The sequence below is a fragment of the Crocodylus siamensis genome, chromosome 12 (assembly GCF_052110815.1).
Source record: "Crocodylus siamensis isolate JL-2025a chromosome 12, ASM5211081v1, whole genome shotgun sequence".
NCBI lineage: Eukaryota > Metazoa > Chordata > Crocodylia > Crocodylidae > Crocodylus > Crocodylus siamensis.
In genome coordinates, this window is record NC_143406.1 from 37,772,156 (window position 1) to 37,797,478 (window position 25,323).

At 38.5% G+C, this 25,323-nt stretch overlaps 1 protein-coding gene across 1 annotated transcript; it reads left to right on the top strand.

Moving 5' to 3' along the window:
- The first annotated feature begins 1,590 nt into the window (after window positions 1–1,590).
- On the top strand, window positions 1,591–24,950 carry LOC149854939 (putative short-chain dehydrogenase/reductase family 42E member 2). The gene is given in 13 exon segments (XM_090023733.1): window positions 1,591–1,782; window positions 5,204–5,334; window positions 5,336–5,596; window positions 6,154–6,249; window positions 8,540–8,597; window positions 11,357–11,475; window positions 12,537–12,612; window positions 15,213–15,295; window positions 19,554–19,691; window positions 20,748–20,813; window positions 21,746–21,809; window positions 22,632–22,705; window positions 24,699–24,950. Coding segments are annotated over 12 exon segments (1,392 nt in total). The 5' UTR covers window positions 1,591–1,782; window positions 5,204–5,229.
- The last annotated feature ends 373 nt before the right edge of the window (window positions 24,951–25,323 follow it).

A 25,323-nucleotide genomic window follows, 5' to 3' on the forward strand; every position in this document is an offset into this window, starting at 1 on the left:
ATTGGAAATTCAAAAAAACAACAAAATATGAATTTCCAATTACTTTTCCCACACAAGCTTAACTGCCTCTAGGATGTCACTCACCAGAAAGTAATTTCTACCACTGGACCTGAACCTGTCATGATGATTCAGCAGCAGTTCTAACACCTGTTAACAATATGGGTCACTAGGAGAGCCCCGTCACTTGGTTTCATCCATCAAGCAAATACCTTTTTTTCTTTTCTCTCAGGGCTTTAGGAGGAACAAAAATTAACAGGTTTTTCAGCATGCTTTCTAATTCACATTGCCTCCTTAGGACAACTAACTACTTTGCTGAAATAACAACAAAACTATATTATATATCATTAGTTATTAATAAAAATAGTCCCATAACAAAGTGTGCAACAGCCACTTAAAAAACAATGCTACCTCAGATAACACAGGCAAACTTGTTCTGTCTCTTAAGAAATACAGGAGCAGAAAATTATGCAATATAACTTTAGAGATGTTAATCCCCCTTTGCGAACAGAGGTGGTTTATGCAATGGTTATTGTTTTATGTTAATGTGTTACTGTTATAGTTATTAATCCAGTTATTACAAAAGGTTGGAAACTAGAGAACTGCCAGGTGAAATGCCCAATCTTCACTTTTAGCATTTTGCAAGCACAACACATTTCTACATACAGAAGTTTAGCAACATAACAATAGTCTCAGTTAATTTCCATTTCTTTTTAATCAATATACACTATTTAAAAAGAGAGGGTTGGTTTTAGCTTCCAATTTAGATGAGCAATTGCCTAATTGTTGTACACTGATACTCTTTACTGAGTTGAACCCTTTGCTCACGATTTACTATCAGTAGGAGTACTGGCACCCAAAGTACATCATAGCTACATTTTGAAAATTATTAAAACTTTACCATAAAAAAATAAGTGCAGTGCTGCCAGGGTGATGATACTAAAGGTGAGAATACATTTACACAACATGCTATGAACTGAAAATCAATCTCAAAAGACCTTGCTTTTTGTTTTATGGGAAGGAGTTCTGCACGGATTGCTCATTGTCTTTACAAAGCACTGGAAATTCACCGATTAGACTTTCGTTTACATATGTATTATTTTAAATGGATGCATAACAAACTCACTGGCACTGAATATCTTTTAAGTGCCTATTTCTCTGCTTATTTTCTGTTGCTCCTGAAATTACGGGTTGTAGTTGCTGTGTTTCAGAAATATTTTGCGCGGTTTTTCGGGCCGTTTGTAGTGATAACCACATGGCAATCACTTGGGGGGGGGCGGGCTTTCCAAAGATCGCTTCTCCAGAGTGGGGCACAGCTCTGTGTAGTTCTGTTGCAGACACTACGGTAGAAGTCCCTTGTGAAAATGATTGCGGTATTAAAAAACAAAACAAAAACACCAGTCCTATAATCCTAGTCCCAGGTGCCTCAAATGCAGTCGTTCTGCGGGCGCCTCGCCTCCCTGTCCCGGGAGCGGGGGGCGAGCGCCTCTCTCTTCGGAAGCCGAGAGCAGAAATGCAGTGCTCCGCCACTGACGTCAATACGGCGGCGGCAGGTAAGTAGGTAAGCGGAGCGGCCACACGGTGCGCGCGGTCCCTTGCTCGCCGGCCCCGGGCGGACGCTCCCCGGGCCATGGGCCGTGCGGAGACCCCGAAGATCTGAGCTGGTCTGGGGACGATGCGTTGCTGGGGACGCTTTGTGCCAGTCAACATCCAGAGAAGAGAGCGGAGCATCCCCGCAGGGGGCCAGGAGCAGCCGGGACCCCCACACCTCGGAGCCTGCCCAGGGTAATCGCCCCTGCTGCTCGGCCGCTCCCCGAGGCCTGATGGTGCCCGGGCGCGCTCAGATACTTTCTAACTTCTGGGGGGTTGTTTTGTTCCTGTATCACCTGCTGTTTGCAAAAATAGCCGGGGTTTATTTGTCCTTGCAAAACAGACAGCCAAAATGCTCGGGAGGAGGGGAAGAGGGGCGGGAAGGCACTAGGTCCTGTGCCTGAGAGTGGGCATCAGTTATCCTTGCCCGGGGCAGGTGGATGCCCTCGGGAGCTGATGGTCACTTCCCTGGAGCGAGAGAAAGATCCCGCAGGATACATTTAAGTCCGTGGGGTTGGGAAAAGAAAGGGGTGTTTGGAGCAGCTCTTCGCATCCAGGCAACTTGCGTTTTTTAAACCGGGGGAACCAAGCTGCAGCCCTGAGGTCAGAGACCACACGTCCTGGACGTGGGTAACTGGCCCAGCGAAGTGTCAGGGCCAGCGTGCCAGGCCATCCCCCGGGAGGCACAAAAGTGACTCGAGTCAGTAGACGATGCTGAAGAGCCGGACAACCGGTAAACAGAGGTTGTTTAGTGGCCCTTCCCTGGTGATGGACAGGACTAAGGATTGTTTTGTCTTGTCTGGTCTTTTTTTTTCTATCTTCTTCTAATATCTCAGTACTCTTTTCATTTTAGCATTTTCCAGATGCGAAATCCGCAAACACAAAATGTAAAAGTTTTCTGCATCCATTTCTTAAATATAAAAGTACTGCAAATATCCTAGTGAGAGGTCCTAGGGGTGTACAACTGTGTTTCTCCCTGAATTGTAATCAGTTGTTACCGTTACACTGAATAGCAAGAGAGATTGACCAAAGACAGTTATTTATAAAACCCTGGTGGATAACGAATGAGTGGCGGTGTATTCATTTAAGTTTTCAGTCCTCCAGGCAGCCGGCCCAGAATTCCAGGTAACTGCATCAACTGCCAGCGACACTCGCCTTTTAAACTGTAACATTCTACAAGGCAGATGAAATTAGACCTCAGAGGCATCCAGTCCGAATGCTTTAATGTGCCGATGTAATGTTTCTGGTTAACTTTGCTTCTCTACTATTTTTGATTACTTAGAAAGTAAATTATAGAAATTAGAATTGGAAATGTAGGGCTCTCTTCGCCAGTTCATCACCCCTGGCAATGCAGGATCATTCTGTGTAATACATTCTTAAGTACTGCAACCCAGTCCTTATTTAAATGATTTAGCAATAAAGCTGTCATAACTTCCCTAGTAAATCTGTTCTACAACGAATAGGCTTTATTTAAAACTCTTTTTTGCTTTTCACCTTAGTAATGTTGCTCAGCTTAACTCTCCTATTGCTAGAAATATACCCTTAGATCAGTCTAAACTTTGCTTCTATGGCAATATGCCTCACCTGTGAACATTTCAGAACTCAGATTCTAAGAAAAATGACACATGATATACGGAAAGTGAGTGTTTTCTAATAATTAGGACCTAGGATTGCTGATGAGAAGTTCTGAAATTTACTCCCTCCTCTTCCATTCACTGTGACCTCATAACATGACTTCATCTGTCTGCCTCTGCTTCTTCTGATATAGAAAGCAGTAACATCCCTATCTGTAAAGTTATGGGGATTTTTAAATTAATCCTTATGCAATACATTAAAATCCTCAGACAGCAAGGACAACAGAAGTTTCTAACATTTTAATGGAGATCATACAATTTTAATTGTAGCATCCTTTTTATGACTTATCTGTAAGTGGGATTCCTCACCAGCTTCTAAATAATATAAATTATTAATGTTCTATAAATATAGAGTGAAATTAAATGGATCGCCTCAATAATAATCACCATAATAATCATAACTGCTTAGAATCCATATAGTGGTTTGATGTTTTAAACATGTACAGACATCAGCTACTCAATACCATTTACTTATAGAACAGAAAATACAATCATTTCATCAGAATGATTTATTATTTTACTTTCTTAATCAATATATTGGTATATTTTTCACTCCCTCTCTCTGCAGTAATATTTTTCATTGCCCTGAGAAGCAACAGACCGACAAATTTGTCTTGCGTTATCTACAACAGCCCACAACCTACCAGTGGACATCAGAACCTTCTAGTGGTGGGCCACAAAGGCAAATAAAAGGAAGCGGTTAGTGAGGTTGGCATGCCCTTCCCCCAAAACACTGCCACAGTGCCAGGCAGCATCATAGTGAGCTGCTATGCTGCATCAGATGCTCTGTCTTGAACCAGAAGCAAAGTTAGTGCCAAATTTGTAGGTAGGCTAATTAATGTACATGTTTGCATTGCTTCTGGGTCTAGCAGTAGTACAAGCAAAGCTGCGTGGAATACCTCTTCATGACACCAGTGTCACCATATGTAGTGCCAGGCGGGTAGCTGAGCCAGTTCTGTGCAGGCCATCCTATGCACAGAAACACTGGAACCATGTTCCCACAGTGCTGTACCCAAATCAGTTAGCCTACCTTAAACACTGCACTAACGCAGTTACATTATACCACTTCCAATCTGGCTAGACCAGTTTAGGTTGCAGTTGTACCTCTTCCAGTTCTCCAAGCTACTGTGAATTTGATTACACAGCGCTTTGTGGAATCAAAGAAGTTGAAAACCACTGATCTAAAATATGGTCTTTTAATAGGAAGCAGCAGTGCAAGCTTCCTCATAATATCTCAGTCCCAGCCACCACCAACGTTTAAAGCATGAACACATTTTCAGTGTTTATTCAGCTGCTGATTTTTCTTTTTTTGTTGTTTGTAACGTGGGGCAAAACCAAACTCTTTTTTTCAAATTGTTCTGAGTGTATGTCAGAAAGATTAGGTAGGTATTACTAATTGTTTTAGGCAAAGTTCTGTCGTCTTCTTTACATTTTGTAGAAATTAAACATTTTTGTTTCTTCAAGTATGACCCTGGCAGTTCAGGATTCCCAAATCCTTGGGTGACAGGCTATTTGAGCTTCAAAAGCAGACATATAACACCAAGAACTAAACTGAAGCCATCAGGAAACCAAACAATTAATTTATGTCATAATAAATTTTGCTACGAAGTAGTATTCTATTTTAAGCTAGCATGCAGAACACATCAGTGCACCCATGAAATGTGGACATTTTTTATGTTCTTTATAAAAATGTATTTTTCCCTCTCATGCTGCAGGTTGCTATCTAGAAATTACAAGTCCAATATAGGCAAAGATATTTAGGTGTATTGAGGTTGCTATCTTTAATAAAGAAAATGTACACCAAAAACTTTAATTTCTCAAATACAATGACAGCATGTACTGTTTACCAAACATGAACATTTTTTAAGTTTAAGAGAAACATAGAACAAAAACAAATTAAAAAATCAAAACCCCTAAGAAGTGAGCCTTTTTAGTCTTGTTTGGAAATCTGAAGCTAATATTGTGATTTATCTTTTGAACAGGTCAAAGGAAAACTTTGCAGCCCTGAATGGAGCTTTTTAATATGAAACTTAATGGAATTATCTGGACCCCAGAGCACTATGGAGCAATTTTCAGCATGGGAAAGAAATTGTGTTGTGTGTCTGGTGATAGAAAATGGTCTCTCATTTTGTAGGCATGACACGAAATATATATCTAATGGGGTAATACCCCCCTGGCGCCAAACATCTACTTATAATCTGAATGGACATGCTGGAGCTTTAAGTAAAAGAAGCATGAAGGCAGTAGTGACAGGAGGCGGAGGCTACTTTGGATACAGTCTGGGTTGTGCTCTTGCCAAATCAGGAGCCTCAGTTATCCTGTATGATATACAAAAACCTCCTTCGGAAGTTCCTAATGGAGCAGCATTTATTCAGGTACTATCAAAAATGTGTTTTCACAACAATAAAATTAAATTAAGCTGTTTGAAATTAAGTTAATCTATCTCAGCAACACAATTTTCATAGAATCTACCCAATCATATATAATGTACAGGATCTTATAAAAGTAAGGTTCTCCCATCATTTTTATAGCATTTTCGTCAGTCAGACTGTATAAAAAGTGTCTGAGCTAAACAGAGGGAAGAAATTAAGTATCTGGTGGTTAGAACCAAGGGTTCCTGCAGTCCACTCCTAACTCTAAACATTTCTTCTTGCAACTTTGAACAAGTCACTTCACCTGCCTGTTCCCTGGTCAAATGATTATGATACTACTTTCCTATTTTACAGCAGTATCCTGAGGCTTTAAGGAAGTCAATGTTTTTTAAGTCCCTTGAAAGAAAGCTTTTTACAAGGGGTGTGATTTTCATCCCTTGGCCTCCACAAGGTTATGCATAACTAAGTTCATAAATACTCTGTGCAATTATCACCAAACAGCAAATTCTAAACTACAGTTTTGAAACCAACTATAAAATATCTTTTCATGTATTTTACAGGCAGATGTGAGAAATTATGATGCCCTGTTTGCAGCTTGTGAGGGGGCTGACTGTGTGTTTCACATAGCATCCTATGGAATGTCAGGACTAGAGCAAGTGAGTATAACTTTCTTATGTTCTTCTACATGAATTCTCGTAAGATTAAGCTATGACCTGAGTCTAGTTGTCAGAACATGATATGTTAGATTTCTTTTTAGATATTCTGAGAACCATAATGAAAAGAATTTCTGTTCTTGTTTTTTTTCTTTATACTTTTGGTTTAAAATAAGAAACACACACACACTTTAAAATGAAGGTAATGTTTCAGATCATGAAAATCAAAAGGGGTCATTAAACAGAGGTAAACTCTTATCCCAGTGTACAAGCCTCTCAGTAACCAGGCTATTTTCTTAAGTCCGTCTCATCAGGTATGCCAGTTTTCTGCTCATAACCCACCCCTTTTCGTGCTCTTGAGACTGAATTTCACTTGCTTATCTCACCCATGTCCTGACATCAGCCACATACTAGGAAATCCAAGTCCAGTTCTGAGGAAAAAAGCCAGAAAGCAGGGTGTCATCTACATATGGGTGACAGTGTATCTTAAACTTGTTTTGCATTCTCCCAGACATTGAAAAGAAACTGTAGCAAAGCTGAACCTTGCAGATCCCTACATAAATGGTCCATTGGGACCGCAATTGTCTAATACTTCCCTTTGCAACCTTCCAGAGAGGTAGGAATGAACCCACTCGAGAATACCATCCTTCCAACTAAGGTCTGAAGGTGAGTTAACAACACTTGCTGCTAAACAATATTAAAGGTTGTTCTCAAATCTAAATGTATCATCAGCACATCTGACCTTGTTCCAACACTTGTAGGTCATCAAACTGCAAGACCAATGCCATACATAAGTATGCAAATGATTGAAAAAGGTCAAAGAAATCTAAGGATTCCAGTTGGCTATAGAGTTGTCTTGTCACAGTCTTCTCAACAAATTCCCAGAAAAGGAAGATTAGTGAGCAGTAAACTCAGATATACTGAAACCTTACTTATACTAATACTATACAATTAAATTCTCAAATCATCTCAGTGAATTGCTGTGCCAAAAAATTTATTATACTGAATCTGTGCATGTAATACTGTATTACTGGTGATGGGAAAGTGATTTCATTATCAGAGTCTCCGATCACAGGCTCCAGAAGATCTTTAACTAGGAAGGGTGGATATAGAGCTGTATAGTGATTAGTAAACAGGATTGAGAGACAGGAAAATATGGTTGAGTTCCTAGTTCTGCCACCTGTTTATTCAGTGCATGACTTTGGACAAGTCACTTCACCTCCTTCTTCCTCAGTTTCTCCCTTTAGTGAAAGTGTGATGAATTTAAGCCTACAGATAACACACGAGAATCCTATTCATCTAAATCCTGGTCCCACAGAGTAGATCAAAGTTAAAGGTCTATTCAGACCTATTGGGGTAGCATGGTAAAGGTATGCCAGTTTCTATAGCCAAAAGCACACAAGGGAGCAATGTTGGTAACTTCACATCTGGTCATCTGTGACTTTCTAGCCCAAATGACCAGCTCCTGATTTACAGCTGAGTGGACTGAGGATAGCTTTTGCCATGCATTCAGAGCTGGCCTTGAAGTCACGCCTCTGGAGCTGCAGTGAGACACCTTACCTGCTATACTACTATATACTGCTATAACACCTCAGTACAGCACATATTATAACTATATTTGAGTCTTACTCCACAATCCCTGAAACTTCCCCTGAAACTGCGCATGCCCCCGTTTATATATATACACAAGTACTCTCGCTATGATTTTTTTCATCGAACTGAAGCCTGTATTAAATTACTACAACAATTGTTTCATTTAAAATTTTCCACAATTAGCTGGTAAACTGTGGTCAAAATTAACATCACTTTTTGTGGTAGATAGCTGTTAAAAATTAAATGTTAAAATATTTAAAAGAAATAACTCCTTAATGAAATAAAGCACATCAGTTAAAATAATGGTAATTATCACAGCTAGATTGTCAAATTATTTTTGTGACTGATCTCCAAAAAACAAAAAAAAAAGCACTGAATTCCTCTGGACTCTACTAAGACATGCACATTAAAAATATATAAAGTTACCAAGGATCTGTTATCAAAAACACCACCACTCATTTTTCTTCATATTCATCAGCTCTTATAATGATAATAAAAATAAGAGTGTATTTTGCAAAAAAACAGCCTTACTTTGTGAAATCTCAGAGAGCAAACAGAACAAGGGATGTGTGGGGAGCAGGAGGGGAGAGCAAACAGTGGGTTGGATGTTGTTATTTAGTTTTTGACATTTACAACAGTCATCTAGTGAATGTAAAGTATGACATGATTCAGATACTGTGCAATATTTATATTTTTATAGCTACAAAGAAAACAGATTGAATCCATAAATATTGGTGGAACAAAATTCATCATTGATGGTATGTATCTGAACCTGTATTTGTGTATTGGTACAACAAGGTAACATTCTATTTGGTAAGAGGGAAAGATTTTAGGGGGAGATATATTTTATTAGACCAACTGCTTGTCTTAGACCAACTGCTTGTCTAGGATGAAGTTAGACAAGCTTTCAAATGCAAGGCATTCTTTAAACTAGTTTTGGTATATATTTTTATATAGAAAATGACCCTCTCCACTTTTTTTTTTTTTTTGCATAGGATTAGGAATCAGGACCCCTAGATATTATGCCTCGCTCTCCCACATGTGGAATTTTCTCACAGCATGTAGCCTGGGCAGCTGGGTTGGATGCTGGAGAGTTCTGCAGAGCCAAGTAGGAGGAAACAAAGGCACTTGACCTTAAGGTGTCTCTGTGCTGCTGTCTCCTTCACCTTCTGCTACATGTAAAGGTGCATATTCTAATAGAGCCCCTATCCCTGCACCAGTAGCACCCTATGACATCCCTGAACAGCCTTCACAAAGTCATCAGCATCGGTCCACAACAGAACCATCATATTAAACTCAGTTCTTTTCCTTATAAATTAAATTAGTGTAATAATACCTTCCTATAGCACATAAAAATCCTTAAAGTATATAACAATTATAACATATAGAAAGTGGTCTATGAACACAAGGATTATTATTATTATCTCTTTATCCTTTTAAGACAGCAGCAGGGAAAAGGAAAAAAAATATCCCTTTTCTTTTCCTTTGTGCCTCCCAAACCCTCAGGCAATCAAATTCACTTTTGTCTTTCATAAATTGTAATATTTCAGCAGCAAGCTCAGGAAACAATAAATTATATTCTGAGTCACTCATTCACAGCTATGGCTTTTCAAACAGCATTGTATACATTATGCCTGAGGTCCCACTCTTCTTTTTTCCCTTTCAAATATAATGACATTTACCCTGCAAAACCGAATTGGCTTGTACTCTTGTTCTGCCTCCTTTAGGCCCTGTATACAGCTAGCTCTACTCCCTGAAGATCATCCCTGTTAAAAGCAAATGGAGTGAAGGAAGACAAGGTTCCCTCAGAAATATATGTTGCTGTTGAGTTTGGCTTCTTTCTCCTCCATGTTGAGAAGTTTCCACAAACTGAGTGATGGAAGGTCTTCGAGGCCACATGCTGAGCAAAGACACATCTATCATGTGCCTTGATCTGTGAGACCTGCCTCTGAACATCTCTTAGCATCCCTTTAGGAAGGTCGTGTCTTCACAGAGTCACAGGAAGGCCAGAAACAAGGAGTAACAGACCCTATACCTTGGTTGCTGCCTGGCTAGAGCATCTCATAAACATGTTTAACCTATGTCAGAATCTGCCTCCATTTAAGAAATTAAATATTTTCATGGCTATGGTTTTGACAGTTGCTCTACCTTCTTAGCATTGCCTTCCTTTTCTTCCTCCCCGCTTCCCTATCCTGTGTAGTTTAATCACTGCTTTCTATTTAGCAGCTCTGCTTCCTACAATCCTGTCACAGTATTTGGTGAAGTAAGCCCTCTGCTTATGAAAGTTTAATGCCATACATTTCTGATTTAGTCAGTCTATAAAGGTGCAGCTCTACCCTGCCTTTCTACCTACTATAACCCTACTAACTTGTGAATATACATTAGGGGTGTGTGAAGCAGTCCCTATTCAATTCGGATTCAGCCCGAATCAGGGACAGTGATTTGATTTGTTGAACTGGATCACTGTCCCTGATTCAATTCAGCTGAATCCAAATCTGAAGATTCAATGCTGATTTGGTGAATCAGTGATTCAGACACAGAGACACAGCTTTACAAGTTTTTTCTACATATCTTGAGGTAACAGGTGTGGCTCGTGATCACTGTGATGCTGGGGTGCATGGAGCATCCCACAGCAATATGTGGGGGACCCTCAACATGCTCAGCGGGAAACCCAGAAGTGGACTGGAAGTACTTCTGGTCCACTGCTGGGGAGTGCGCTGGTGACCCCACCCCCACCCCAGCTCGGCATTTGACCGCAAAGAGACCCACAGAAGCATGGGAGGCTCCCCCAGTGTGCTCAGCAGCAGACCTGGAAGTGGACAAGAACCACTTTCAGTCCACTTCTGGGTCCACTGGGGAGCATGCAGGGGGTTCCCCCGTACCCACCGGCTTGGCAACCCAGGAGGCATGGCAACCCAGGAGCCCCCCATGCTTCTGTGGGACACTCCATGTGCCCCAGCATCACAGCACTCATGAGCCCATGCTACCTAGAGGTATGTAGAAAAAAAGGTTTAAAGCTGTCTCAATGCCCAAATCTTTCCGAATCGATTCAGTGGGTTCCGATTCAATTTGGAGAGATTAAAAGGTCCTCTGATTCTATTTGGATTCAAAGATTTGGCTACTGCACCGGGCCAAATCTCCACTGAATTGAATCAGAGGCTGAAGCTTTGCAGAGCCCTAATATACATGGGCAGTCCTTAGAGGAGTTCTGCTGTTCCTCCCTTAGCACTGGCTTTACAGACTAATTCCAGCCCTCCACAAAACTAACATTCAGTAACAGGCTTAGGTACCTGGTAAGAATACAGTGCAAGATTATAACATGTTTTGGGATTATTTGGAATGCAAGGTGTATTTAACATGAAAAACATGATCAGTAAGTCAAAAAGAATCCTAAAATGGAAGAATTGTTTTTAATATGTGCCATTTGCTTGAGAAAAAGCTCACAGCTTATAGAAACTGCTTATTTCTACATTCTTCCAGTTGTAATTAAATTCATTTACTTTGCATGTCGCTGCAGTTTGCAAACAAAGAAACGTCCCGAGATTGGTATATACTAGTACAATAAATGTGGTGTTTGGAGGGAATCACATTGAAGAAGGTGATGAGGAAACTGTGCCATATTTCCCACTAGAAAAGGTATTTTTGTCTGCATTAATTTTCTATTCTTTTTTATTGATTTACTTTATTGCTGCTGGAAAAAAATGGAAACAAAAGTAAACTTTTTTTTATAGTTTTATAGGCACTACTTCAAACCATAGTGCATCCTTATTTTAAGTACTGTAATTGTTTGTTTATATTAATTTGCTGACTGTCAAGGCCCTGATCTAAAAAATAAATTCTGTGTAGGCTTTTATGCTTATGCAGAGTCCAATGAGAGTTTATGCAATTCAGTTCTACCTGCATATAAAGAACCACTTGTAGACTGGGACCCAAATGAGCATGTATAGTCATCATTACTTAAACACCTCTTGTGTGCCTTGACTCTTGTCAAAGACAATTTCTATTTAAACATAATACTGTTATTGAACTCCTACTCATTTGATGTGAAATTGCTGCCTCTAAGAAGAATGTGCTCATTATCAATTCATGTGATTTTTTTTCCAGTTTTCCCATCTTCCTCTTTTAATGACAGTACTTTATTATATATACTAAAATACAGTACTGAAATACTTTACTATATATACTGAAATATCTAGCTACCATAAAATTTCAGACAAAAATATTTTTAATAACATGTTTCTAAATAACTGGAAAAAACATATCTGTATTAAACTAAATTTGCACTGCAGGAAAAGCAGTCACCTAAATTCATACCAAATCATTCACTCTTCAATATTTTGCTTCTGTGTCTTTTCTTTTATCCTAGAATAAATTAAAAAAATAAAATGTAATCAATTATATTCTAAATCGCCGTTAAGAAATATTTGTATATTGTTAAAAGTCTAAAAAAAGTCTGCAAATGGGCTACAATCAGTAACTGGAAATCCAAATTTATACAGACAAAAATGCTAACTTCCCATAAAAAATAATTTTTGACATTTTACTCTAAACAATTATCTTACAACTTCTAAATTTTGAGAAAATATTTGTTGATAGCAAGGAACAAATCAGACAAAGGTACTTGTTCATTTTGTCATTTACAGATTGTGCTGATGTAATTAAATTTAAAAAATCATAATTGTTCTCTCTCTGTCCAGCATATTGACCATTATTCCAAGACCAAATCAATTGCAGACCAAATGGTACTAGCAGCTAATGCAAGTCTACTCTCAGGTACTCTATTTCTTAATGTCACAACTTTATCCATTAAAAACACAGTAAGATATATTCCTCTTCCTGATATTGTATCTAATTAACATTTTGGGCTTGTGTGTTCATTCCTCAAGATACTTCACAGATTTTTAGAAAAACAGAATGATTCCTAGAAATTAAAACTTTCTCCACAAAAAATATAAGAATATTTACAGCTTTCCTCACACTCACAAAAACTTTTGATGTACTAGCGCTGTGTTCCTTTTTTTACTTCTAAGGAATAAAAGAATTAAAAAATACCAAATCTTATTTAAGTGACTTGTCTTGAAGGTAGTGTACAGTATAAGTAAATATGAATCCTGATTAAATCATTAGTTCCTTAAAGATATATATACTAGACTTTGTAAAAGGCTAATATTACATTAGCCTAGAATTATTTATTAGTGCTTCCCAGAGTTTTCCATGTTGCCAGAGTCAATTATACACTTGAATACTTAAGTTCACCTGTGAGATACTATAACTGCTAGTGCAATACAAATTAACGTAAAGTGCAACATGATACTGTGTGACCAGTTGCTACTGTGTTAAATTTAGCTGTGGACAATTTACAGGAAAGACTTTCTTCACTTGATACTTGCAAAGTACTGCGAAGTGGCTAATATCATGTCAGGAATGTGAATTTCATGCCAGGAGGATTATTTTCTTACAAATTAAATTATGTTGTAGGTTTTGTCTTTTTTTTTCCAACTTTTTCCCACAGCTCTTTATAACAAGAATATTGCATTATTAGGATTAGCTTATAGCTCCATATTCCTATAAGAAACACTGTATGTATTTGAATCCAAGGCAAGGTATTTTGCCCCATTCAGCATGGGAATAAAAGCCCCTTATACTGGAAGGAAAGGCAGCAGTGGCTGAGGATGGTGGGGAGGCAAGTGGTATGGGGGATAGGTACCAAGGGCCGCAGGCATCATGGGAGGTAGGTGCCATGGGGTACAGGCATGAGGAGGGGCAAGTAGGGAAGGCAGATGTCAGTGGGGGGCAGTTGCCAGTGTGTGCGGGTAGCATGAGGGTGGGGAGGCAAATGGTGGAGGATGACAGGGGGCAGGGGGCACACAGCTAGGAGCAGGTGGCAGGCTACTTGGCTCCCTTACCACCTGCCCCCCTGCCACCGGTTGCACTGCCGCAGTGGCGGGGGGTGTGGGAGGGGATAAACATAAGATGGCCCTCCAATAATTAGATTCTAGACAGAAAATTATAACAAATGTTTACATTTTCCATGTCTAGAATCTAATTATTGGGTGATCATTTTAAATTCATCATTATCTTGAGTTTGGGTAAATATGGTAAATTATACATGGTAAGCAAGGTTCTTTCGGTAGATGTGATATCTTTCATTAGACCAACTGAGTAGTTGGAAAAAGTTCTTGCAAGCTTTTGGGCTCAGTCACCCTTCTTCAGGCATAGCGAGTCTCTCCTATACTGAGACTCCAAGAAATGACAGAAGCTAAAAGTGTGCCAGGGTGTCAGTGAGAGTGTAAATAGGTAGAAACTGGAAAGGTAAATAGAGAGTGTAAATTAATTTCTACCTATTTACACTCTCACTAACACCCTGCCACACTTTTAGCTCCTCTCATTTCATGGAGTCTCAGTACAGCAGACTCGCTATGCCTGACGAAGAGTGACTGCAACCAAAAGCTTGCTAAGAACTTTTTTCCAACTACTCAGTTGGTCTAATAAAAGATATCACATCTGCTCAAAAAACCTTGCCTGCCTATGTCCTTAGACCAACATGGCTACAAGCAAAAACCCAATAACTTATATGGGTCACCCATATAAGGTAGCTATTTAAAAAAAATGAAATTATTTGATCAGCATTTAATCAGTCACCATCTCAAAGATCAACTTGTAATTCAACATTGTATCAGGACTGGTGGGTACTGTATTTTATCGAAAACTAGAGACAAGGTATTAAGAATTTAATTTTTAACTGATCATAAACTAGATAACAAATGTACTTTGCCAAGGTAGGACGTTCAGCTAACAGTAAGCCTCAACCTTCTCCCATTCAACATTATCCAGTTTTCTATCCATTGCCATGGGAACCAGATGTGTATTGGAGACTTTTAATTTCAGTGGTTCAAATCTATTTTATATGCCTAATGACTGAAAACCATCAATTTCTGACAGCTGCTAAGCGGTTGATGTAAACTTTGTTTAGTGGTCCTACTGATACTTGGTAATATCACAAAATCTACAATCACTGTTGGCACATGCATAGATCGTCTCAACACAGAAATGAAGGCTTGGATGGATAAAAGATTTTAAATAACTAGAGTGAGTCCTTCTAAATTAAAGTTTGAAGCATATTGGCAGGGTAGTCTGGTGAATTTTGTGTTGCTACTATCCATTGCTTTGGTTGTTCTTTGGAGAAAGAGAGCTATTAAGCTAGCACCTTTTATGGGTACTGATTAATTTTTTAATGGAAAAGTAATTAATTTTAAAATAATATCTGTAAATGAAGAGGCTACAGCAGTGAACTCTCACATGACCAGTCAAAAGTGTCTATAATGTAATAATATGGAATCCCTTTGAGAATCACATTTTATCATATCTTATAGGAGGAGATAAACTTCGTACATGTGTTCTTCGCCCACCAGGCATCTATGGGCCCCAAGAGCAAAGACACCTGCCACGAATAGCAGTATGCATTTTATTTTATTTGATTAAAAAATATTCCATTCTGTACATAATAGAATTAGTAATCATCTGTGTTACAGAGGTAACAGCTTTTAACTTTTCAAAACCTTATAATGTAGAACATGGCTTATTTAAGGGAGGAAATTATCTTTAAAAAATGTTCAGTAAATATAAAGAGAGACTTTAAGTCATTCTCTATCACCAGCAAACATTACGTATGTTGATTTGATATAGTTTAATATTTGTACTGTAATTATACAGATTTGGGTGTATCTATGGTATTTCAAACTTCACTTTGCAACTTATACACAAAAGTGTTAAAATATTAACGAAACGCGATACAAGGAAAATATCTTATTTCCATCATCAACCTTTAACAGCTTTCATTATCCAATGAAACAGGCTAAGGAGCCTGAAACACTTTCTAGTACAATAGGTTACTAAAGGGTAAGCAGTCCAGGTGCTCATGTTTACTATTTTTTACTAGCTCTGTTTTAAATTGTTGGCTTAGTACAATGTTTAGAAGACAGTGTGCACATAGTCACCTGAGTCTGCTGTTTTAAGGGCATCATGACTATTTAAAGTTACCTAACCCTTTGAATAAGGAATAGATTAGACCTGGTCAAATAAACTAGTTTTTGCCTAAACCAAAACAAAGATAAAAGATAGGGGTTGTTTTTACATTGGGTTGGGGTTTTTTTTGGATGAAACAAACATTAATTTTAGGTCAATCCAAATGTTTTGTTTGATATGAGATGAAGTGTTCTTGTTTCATTTGAGGTTATGTAATCCTTTAAAAAACCCGTGTTCTTTTAAAAAATGTAGATCAATTTTTAAGTGACAAATAATATTTTGAAATTAAAAATAAGAAAGTTTTGTTTTGAAAATCTCAAAATTAAACGTTTCAGAGTTTCCAAATTGAAATAATTAGGGTAAAAAAATCTTCAAAGAAAATGTTTTGACATTTTCAAAATCCCTTTTCCCTTTTTTACGTCCCAAACTATTAGCCAAATTCAGCCCAATTTGTGAGTAGTTCATAGCTACATTTTTTCTAGTGGATTTAGTATTGATCAAAAGAAAATTTCATCCAGCTCTAGGATTGATCTGTATTTTTCACAAACACAAGAAAAATTGTGCTGAAATGGAAAAGTCAGGCATGATGTCTGACCGACAGCTTTGGGAAAGAACATCAGCTGTCTGTTCCATGGGGCAGGTAAAAAAGGGCAAAGCTGCCTTTCCAAATTGCATTAATCCTGATATAAAGATGTTACCTTCTGTGTGAAAGAGTAATTTGCTTGTATACAACTGGGTCAAGGTAACTAAAGAACTTGGTGTCACAAGTTACAAGACGCAACTAAACATTCCAATAAAAATGTGAATATAGTCCTGAAATATTGTTCGTGTAAAAATGTGGCATAAAAAACGGAGTACCATGGCAAATAAGTTTTGTTGCATTCATATAAAGTGATTATGTAAAGTTATGAGTAGCGTAACTCTTCCTAAAAATCTTGATACTAAACTTTTCAGTGACACCATCCTATCATGTATATCTGCTGTATGCCACATATATGAAATGAATGATGGGGTGCTGGGATGTTTATTTAATTGCAACAGTGTCAGCTTAAATGTATGTGCATACAGTTAGCTGCATGAACTTACTATGGTTGTTTCATTTTTTTCTTTCTTCTCTTTCTGTTTTCTGTTTCTTGAACTGTGCTCTTCATTGTGCTTTTTTAACTTAAGGTATGTTTACTCTTGTTTTTTTAACCTGATTTTGTTGTTGTTTGTTTTGGGGGTGGGAGTGGGGAGTTTGCTCTTCCGCTTCTCTGTTTTTTCAGTTCAGTACTTTTTAAAATATCGGCTTTTTTATCTCCATCCTTTTTCTACATTTTCCCTCTTACTCCAAGACTCTTTTCCAATCCTTTTTCATATCAGTATCTTATTTTTCACTCGTTTCCCTTTGACAGTCCCCTCTTTTCTCTCCTTCCCCCATTTTCTCTCATATTTCCCCTTTCCCAGCAACAATATTCATCTTTCTTTTTCCTAGATTTTCTCCCCTCTGGTCCTCACCATTGTTTTCTTTGTCTTCCCTCCTGTACTTTTTTCTGCCTCAAAACCCCTCACCTCAGAGCCCCTCATCATTCCCCTCACACTCTCCAAATCTCCCACTCTTCCTTCCTACCTCCAGCCACACAAGCTAACCCTTTCTGTTTCAATATTCCCTTATTTTTTCCTCTCGAGGAACCCTTCTCCTCATTAATTTTCATGTCCCTGCTTTCCATATCTCTGTACCCCTTCCCCTCACATCTCCCAGAAACACTTGACGGCCCTTTCCCCGTTAATTCTCTGAACACACAATGCATCAAAACTACCTCATGTTCCTTGAGCCCAGTATAACTAAGACTGCCTCGCTATTTCTCCCTGAGTCGGGTGCCTATAAAGCACTCGTATTAATATTTACTCAGCCTTTCTCACCATCATATCTGTATGGTTCACAGACAGGCATGGATTTATGGCCACAAAACTCTCCCAGGTAAACGAAGTGCTTGTCCAGATTCTTCATGTGGGGATTTAAGGCGGATGCAAGCAAGCTGTGTGAGGAGGCCCAGGGGAGAGTAAAGCCTGGGGTTCCTGAGTCCCAGTCCAGCACACTGAATATCAGACCTTTCTTCTGCCCTCTCACTCCTTTCCAGTTATCCTCCATTTCCTCTCATTTTGCACTCAAGAGTTACCCTTTTTCTCACAAAATCCTCTCTGCCCTTCTTTCCCCCAAACTCCATCAGTCTTCCCCTCGTTCTTTCCCATCTACCCCCTCACCATCTTCCTTTTCTGTCCCCAGCCTGCTCTTATTCCTCTTCTCCACAACACAGACTCCTTGTCCTCTCAAACCTCCTTGTTCCCTCTCCCTTATTGTTCCTCAAAAGCCCTCATTCCCACAAGCCCTCGGGCTCTCCCACCTTCACTTCCCCTCAAGCTCTTTCACTTTCTTCATGGTGCCCAAGCTCTGCTTCATTTTCCTTTCATGAGCCCTCAAATGCTTCCTCCCTTGGTGAATCCCAGATCTCCATACTCTCCTCCTTCTGTCCCACTCTCAGACACCCTCGTATTCCGCCGGCCTTTCCTATGTACATTGCGTGCCCCCGTCCCCACCCCACTGAGGCACTTCTTGACTTTCCCTACTGCTCCTTCTTTCAGGGCGTGTGATGTACAGTATATCTCTGTGATAACTACAGCCACACTGTATTGTGTCTGCTGCCAAGGCCAGGAGGGGGGTGTCCTGGAAGGGCTGCTGGGCTTATCCCACAAAACACCCAGCTTGGCCACTAGTGTAAGGGAGGTAGCAAGGGGAGTATGGGAAAGGGGCCCTGAGTGCTTCCAAAACATCGGGTCTGCCACCACCTATTTTCCATTTTGAATTTAAGCCATTTCAGTTGGACTGTCCTCGGGAACACTTCATAAAACCTGCTCATGAAAGCTAAAAAGCCCACAATTTTACCAAACTCTTTTGGGCTTTTTATTGCAAAGAGTAAACCAAGTGACAGACCTGCTGTTCCTGTTGGACATGCCATAACTGGTACCAAAGCACCTGCCACTTGTATATGAACATGAAGAGAGTGGCAAATGTTCAAAATATTTTGCTGATATTAGACCATTTATATATTCACATGCCAGATCCTATAAAACTGGCTTCTTTCTTTCAGATCATCCACACAAGTCCAAAATCTAAAGAAAAAAATTAGGCCCTAGTGTCAAATAGGAATATGAAATACCTATGTCCAAAATTAAATGTTGTTTGTTCTCACAAGATTAAAAAAAATAAAATATGACTTGGGTCAAACCAAACATTTAATTCAACCTGAAATTAATTTTTGTCTGTCATATTTGGGCTTCTTAAACTTTGTATTTAATGATAGGTATTTTGAAAAGTTAAATGGTATGTAGGTATTCTGAAAATCCTAGCCCTACTGTATTTTGGAAAAAAGGGTTTAAATAACCACTTTAACATAAGGGGCAGAAAGGTCCTAGTGCTGGGTACTCTCAGCTGTTGATTTATTTAAAATGTATTGTATTGCATTAAATCAATTTTTTCATCTTAATCATCAGTACTTTGTAATGCATAACGGTAGATCTCTCTAACACTATGTCAGTATTCATGTTTAGAAACAAGATTTAATTTTATTATGCTAAACCAATTGGAAAAGGCGTGCTGCCTAATATAAAAATCTCTCTTGCAGTAGTCTCTGTTTTTTTTGTTTCCACAGCGGAATATTGAAAGGGGTTTTTTTCGCTTCAGGTTTGGGGAGCCCACTGCTCAAATGAACTGGGTTCATGTAGAAAATCTTGTACAAGCTCATATTTTAGCTGCTGAAGCGCTCACCTCTGAAAAGAACTATATAGCCGTAAGTAAAAAAACAAACCCAACAACAAGAATGAGAAAAGCAATGCCCTGTCTAGTCTGATACAGGTTTAAAATTAAAATAGCTATAGTAGGAATATGGTGCTACCTCTTAATGTTTGTAAAGTAGTCCTTTGGTGAATGCTCTTCGCCTTGCTATGTTGCCATATCAGATACATATTTTTAATTAAATTATTCACCCCACAGTCTCTTCCAAAGAGAGGGTATTTATTATCTCTGTATCAGGAGTAAAGGCACAGTATGCAGCTTGGGGCACATATGTACATTTCTCATTGCTTCTATAAACAAAGCCAGATTTAGGACTGAGGGTGGGAAAATCCATTGGCAATAATAGCTGTGATATTAGTGTTGCTATCTGTACAGATCAACTTGCAGAGTCAGGGTCTATGTATTTAATACAGAAAATTGTTACACAACTTTAGCTGTAGGTGTACTGCCTGTTTCCTGTACAGTATTTGTACATGCAAACTATCAGCTCAGCACATTCATTACAGGTGCATCAATTTAAAATGTTCTTGTAGATCTTTTCCTATTTGTAAACAATTGTTTTCATAAGCTAAAAAATTAAACTAAGAAAAGTACATTGGAAAGATTACCAAAGAAGATTAGTGGGAGTTTTTTCCAAAAGCTGCCAAGAGGAAATACACAGTTTGCCAAAATCTGTCCACAGCCACACAGACTTCACTGGGGTTTAATTAGTGTAAAGAAGAGCAGAATACACTATGCTATTTGTTGTGTGATTTTTATGAGAGGAAAATTTATATAAGCAAGTTTTAAGGGAAGAATGTTAGCCACATCAGACAAGCAATATTAAGTCAGTCACTTTAATTACATACAACATAGTAGTTGATTAACATAGTAGTTGATTGAAACATAAATGTAGCTAACATTAATGTTTATATTCTTACATGTACTTGTTTTTGATGTTACTATATTATTTTCACAGTCATTAAAGATTTTTTTAAAAAGGGAATGAGCATATAAAAGTCAGTCCATGCTATCATGTTATTAAGATGTCTTTTCTCTCCCTCTTTAACAGAGTGGTCAGGCATATTACATAAACGATGGCGAGAATGTCAATCTTTTTGAATGGATAACTCCACTAGTATGTAAAATACATATGTTTATCTCAAATGCAACTTATCTAGAAAAAACTGTATGCTCACATTTGAAAATTATTAATTCAATTATACATGCACAAACCAGAAAATTGTATCTGTATAATTATTTGCATATATACAACTCCAACCTTGGTGTACATATTGAAATTTTTACATGCTAATTTTTGGGAGCAGGAGACCCTTTCCAAATTTGGGACTTAATAACTCATTGAAGCCAGGACAATGGAATTAATACAATAAGTAGAAACTACTATGTTATATTTATCTTATCTAATTAGTAATCAACCCTACATTCTTAGGCAGACTACTGATACCAGTAGAAATTTTGGATGTATAAAGAACATAGGTTCAGCCTGTCATTATGCAATATCAATAATTTTTCAATTAAACATCTCACTTTTAATGATTCGGTCCAAAACATAGAACTATAGCACTGTAAAATGGGATATCAGTGCACTAGGATTGTGGGATTAAGCCCCAAATATTAAGACTTCTTTTCTATTCATAGTGAGTGCATCTACATGTGACCCTGTGTTGCTGCAGCAATGCACTATGCCAATGTAGAGTCCGCGGGCAAGAATCGTGATGCCACAGTTAAATCGCCATAGGAACATGCTCCCTCATTATACTGCGGTGCTACAGTGATGTAGCAGCTGAAAATAACTGCATACACAGAGCAGTATGGGCTCTAACTGCACCATCATTTAGTACCAAAGTTCTAAAAGGAAGTACTAAATGACAGCACAGTAACAAAGGCACTGTAGGGAAATGTGTAGACATGCCCACTGTTATTTCAAAATAATATAATATTGTATACGTGCCACTTGTCTTTGGAATCTTTTAAAGAAAAAAATAATTATTATAAATAATATCAGAAGTTCAGCGATTTGCTCACTATTTTTTAAATCCTTTTCAGTTTGAAAAATTAGGCTACAGTCAACCATGGATACGTATTCCTACTTCCTTAGTTTATGCAGCAGGTAATATATTTTATATAACTTTCTGTCTACTATATCTCCATCACTGTAGGCTCTGAGTACCATATATTGATATATTATGCTTTATTTAGCTGTACTTTTGAGTTTTTCTGAATTAATCTGTGTAACACCTTTGTGAAATGCAAGACTATACAGTTTTATTTTATGCAGTTCCCATGCCTCTTACCAGTCCTGGCCTGCTGTACCCCAGCTCAAATTGCTGCTGCCCCAGATACATGTATAGACACTGCACCCAGAAGTTTATTGCTCCAGAGTTTATTGCTTCACATTAATTGTATGTGTAGACTCACCCAGTGTGACAGAAATGATATATAACCCTTATTCAAGCTCTCTGAACATTCACACTATGAATAAAAAGATTACAGGTAAAAAACTCCTTCTTTATTACCTACTCTAAAAATTATGTTTTGGGGTTTTTTAATGCTGAATTCTGCATTCTTATGTAACCCAAGTTCCCTCTAAATTTAAGGAGTCTTGGATAGGTGACAAAGGTAGAATCCCATCTACATTGGTTTAGTATCACTATGGTTTTCTAAAGTCCTTGAGTCTTAATTAAATCAATGCCCAAGCCTGCAAACCCTTTTCATACACACATTCTCAATTAAGCCTTTACCTTATGCAGCAAAAAAGGACCAAAACCAACCTATTTTATCTTACTCAACTAAAGAGACTGACTAACTTCAGTGATTTTGCTCAGGTCTTCAGAATCTAAGTATTCTTCAGCACTATCTGACTGTTACCCTAAAATTACAGTATTTAGTCATTTACTATTGTTATCTCAAATAGTAACTTTCTGTTGCACAGCCACAACAATTGAATATCTGCATTTCACACTGAGACCACTTCTTGAAGTGTCACCTTTGCTGACCAGAAATGAGGTAAAATATATTTTCATAAAACAACCAGTTAGAAGTCACAGGAAGTGTATCATTGTATATTGGGCACAATTTTTGGTGAGTCTGCACAATTAATATATGAAAGTCAAAAAATAAAGTTCCCAGTCAGCGCTTCATATAATTTGGCTCATGTTCTGAGATTAGAAAAATTTGAAGCTAAACAAAAATCAAATGTAGATGATTCATTTATTCCTAATTATGCACATTTGTATTACCATATTTTCTCATATGCACCCACATCTTTTCCCCAAAAATTCAGTTGCTGGAAATTAGGGTGCACATTATATTGAGGAATACAGTAACAGCAGTTTCTGCTGCTTAAGCCTCTGCCAGGGGAAAGCTAAGGTAAAGCTAGTATCTAGCTGCTGGCTGTGGACACTTTGCTTCCTCTCTGGCAGAGGGTCTCAAGGAAAGATCATTTTTCTTCATTCGGCCTTTCAGAAACATGGTGCAGCTTTTGTAAGGGAGGTGTGTTATATGAAAGAAAATATGGTTTTAGGTTGATTAACACATCCCAAAACAAGTGATTCTAAGTTATTCTTATAAAACACAAATTAGTAAGTATTTTTTGCCTGTTGTGGTAAGTGAATATTCAAAATAATTTGCAACATAAAAATTGAAATAATCTATGGCTAAATGAATTTTTTACTAGGTGTTAAAAAATTCTGAGACAGATCATTCTCTTTGTTGCTGCAAGAGGAAAATCTGATCTGATACAGCCAAATTGAGGACCTAGGCTATACTACCTTTACCTTTTTGAGCCAGTCTCCAAATATTAACTATGGGGTTAAAATTGCAGGATTTGGCTGAAGAGCTAGTATTAGAAGCTACTTACCATGTCATTCCTCCCATTAAAGGCAACCAACATCTGCTAGGGCAGTGGTGGGCAAAATATGGCCTGTGGGCTGGATTCAGCCCACCAGGTGATTTCATCTTGCCCATGGACAGGTGCCCATCAATTAACTGTAACCACCTGGCCTGTGACTGCTTGTGATGCGCTTTCATGGGGCCTAAGCCCTACCCTGTCCCTCCAGGGCAGTGTGCTTCACTCCAGCCTTCATGCGGGGGAAAGGCCTGGCCCTGGCAAGGGAAGGGACTTCTGGTGGTAAAGGTCAGGGGTTAGGGGCAGGACTTTCCATCCCATGATGGCGACCAGGGGTGGGGCACTTGTCAAGGAACAGGGCTACCCTTGTGGCCCTCAACAGTTCACCAAAACTCATTAAGTGGCCCTCCAGCCAAAATGATTGCCCACCCCTGTGCTAGGGCCTAAACAGCATCAGTAACATTTTCAGTAGTGGAGCACCTAACTGTACACCTAATCAGAAGATGGAAAAAGCAATGTTTCAAGGAATTATAGCTTTATGGTTAGAGTACTTATTTAGGCTATGGGAGAGATGGATTTAATCCCACACTGTTTTACACATCTCTTGTGTAACCTTGGGTGTGTCAGGCAGGGCCAGATTTTAAAAGTATTTAGGCACCTGGTAGGATTTTCAAACTCAAGATGCTTTAGATTTGAAAATCCCCCTCAATATCTTTCTTCATGTGCTTGTGCCTAAATATCTCTGAAAATATGAGTTCAATTCCCCATCTATAAAACAGACATAATAGTATTTTAAAGAAGGTGAGGCCATCAGATTTGGTAGTATTGTGGAGCCGTAAAAGTACCTTAGATACATAGATATAGGGTGACTGCCTAATAGCAGCTCTGCTCCAGCAAGTGATGCTGATAGGATATGTCTGAGCACTCGCTCTTGATGTCCACAAGCAAAAAAACCTGCTGTCCCTGTTTAAGCTGTGGGTTGATAAGATCTTCCACCTGTAAGACCAACTTGTACAATTTGATCCAATGTTATTTTAATTTGAGAGTTTATTTCTTGTAAATTCTAACCTGTTACTGTCACATCAGAGATGTTTGTTCAAGGTTTCTAATGGATTCATCTCTCTGTCTGGTGGGTTTCTTTTTGCATTATAGGTGTGGAACGTCGCTGTAACTCACACTTTCCGAATAGACAAGGCACGTAATCAGCTAGGGTACTGCCCAAAGAAGTTTGCATTCGCTGATTCTGTGGACCATTTTATTAAAACAAGACCAAAATCCCAGAATCAATACTTCTTCGTGAAAATCTTGCTTTCTTTCATTGCCAGCCTCTTAAGTTTAATTTTGCTTTCTTTTAAATTTGAAAGCCTTTCAATTATGCAGTTTTTCAAAGAAAACCAACATTAAGATATGTAACTTGGTTTGTACTAAGTCACAGTACAGTTCTGTACCCACATGGGCTGCATTAGGCTTTGTAGTAGTTATTGGCTTTGACATAGCAGACTGGCAGCTAATTTTAGACTTAAACCAAAAACGTGGTATATCAGTAGCTGTTCTTAGAAAGTTAAAGGACTGTACGATCCCAAACACAAAGGAGATCACCACTGAAAAAAATGCAGGAATTAGAGCGAAGCCCTCTCCCAAACTGGCTGCTCAAGTGGATGAGAAACTGGAGGGAGAGCTGCCACAGTAAACCTGTAATACTGTAACCATAAAGAGAAAGACTTGAATAAAGTGAAAGATTGACCAGACCTGCTGCCACTGCATTTTACTGTGAGGA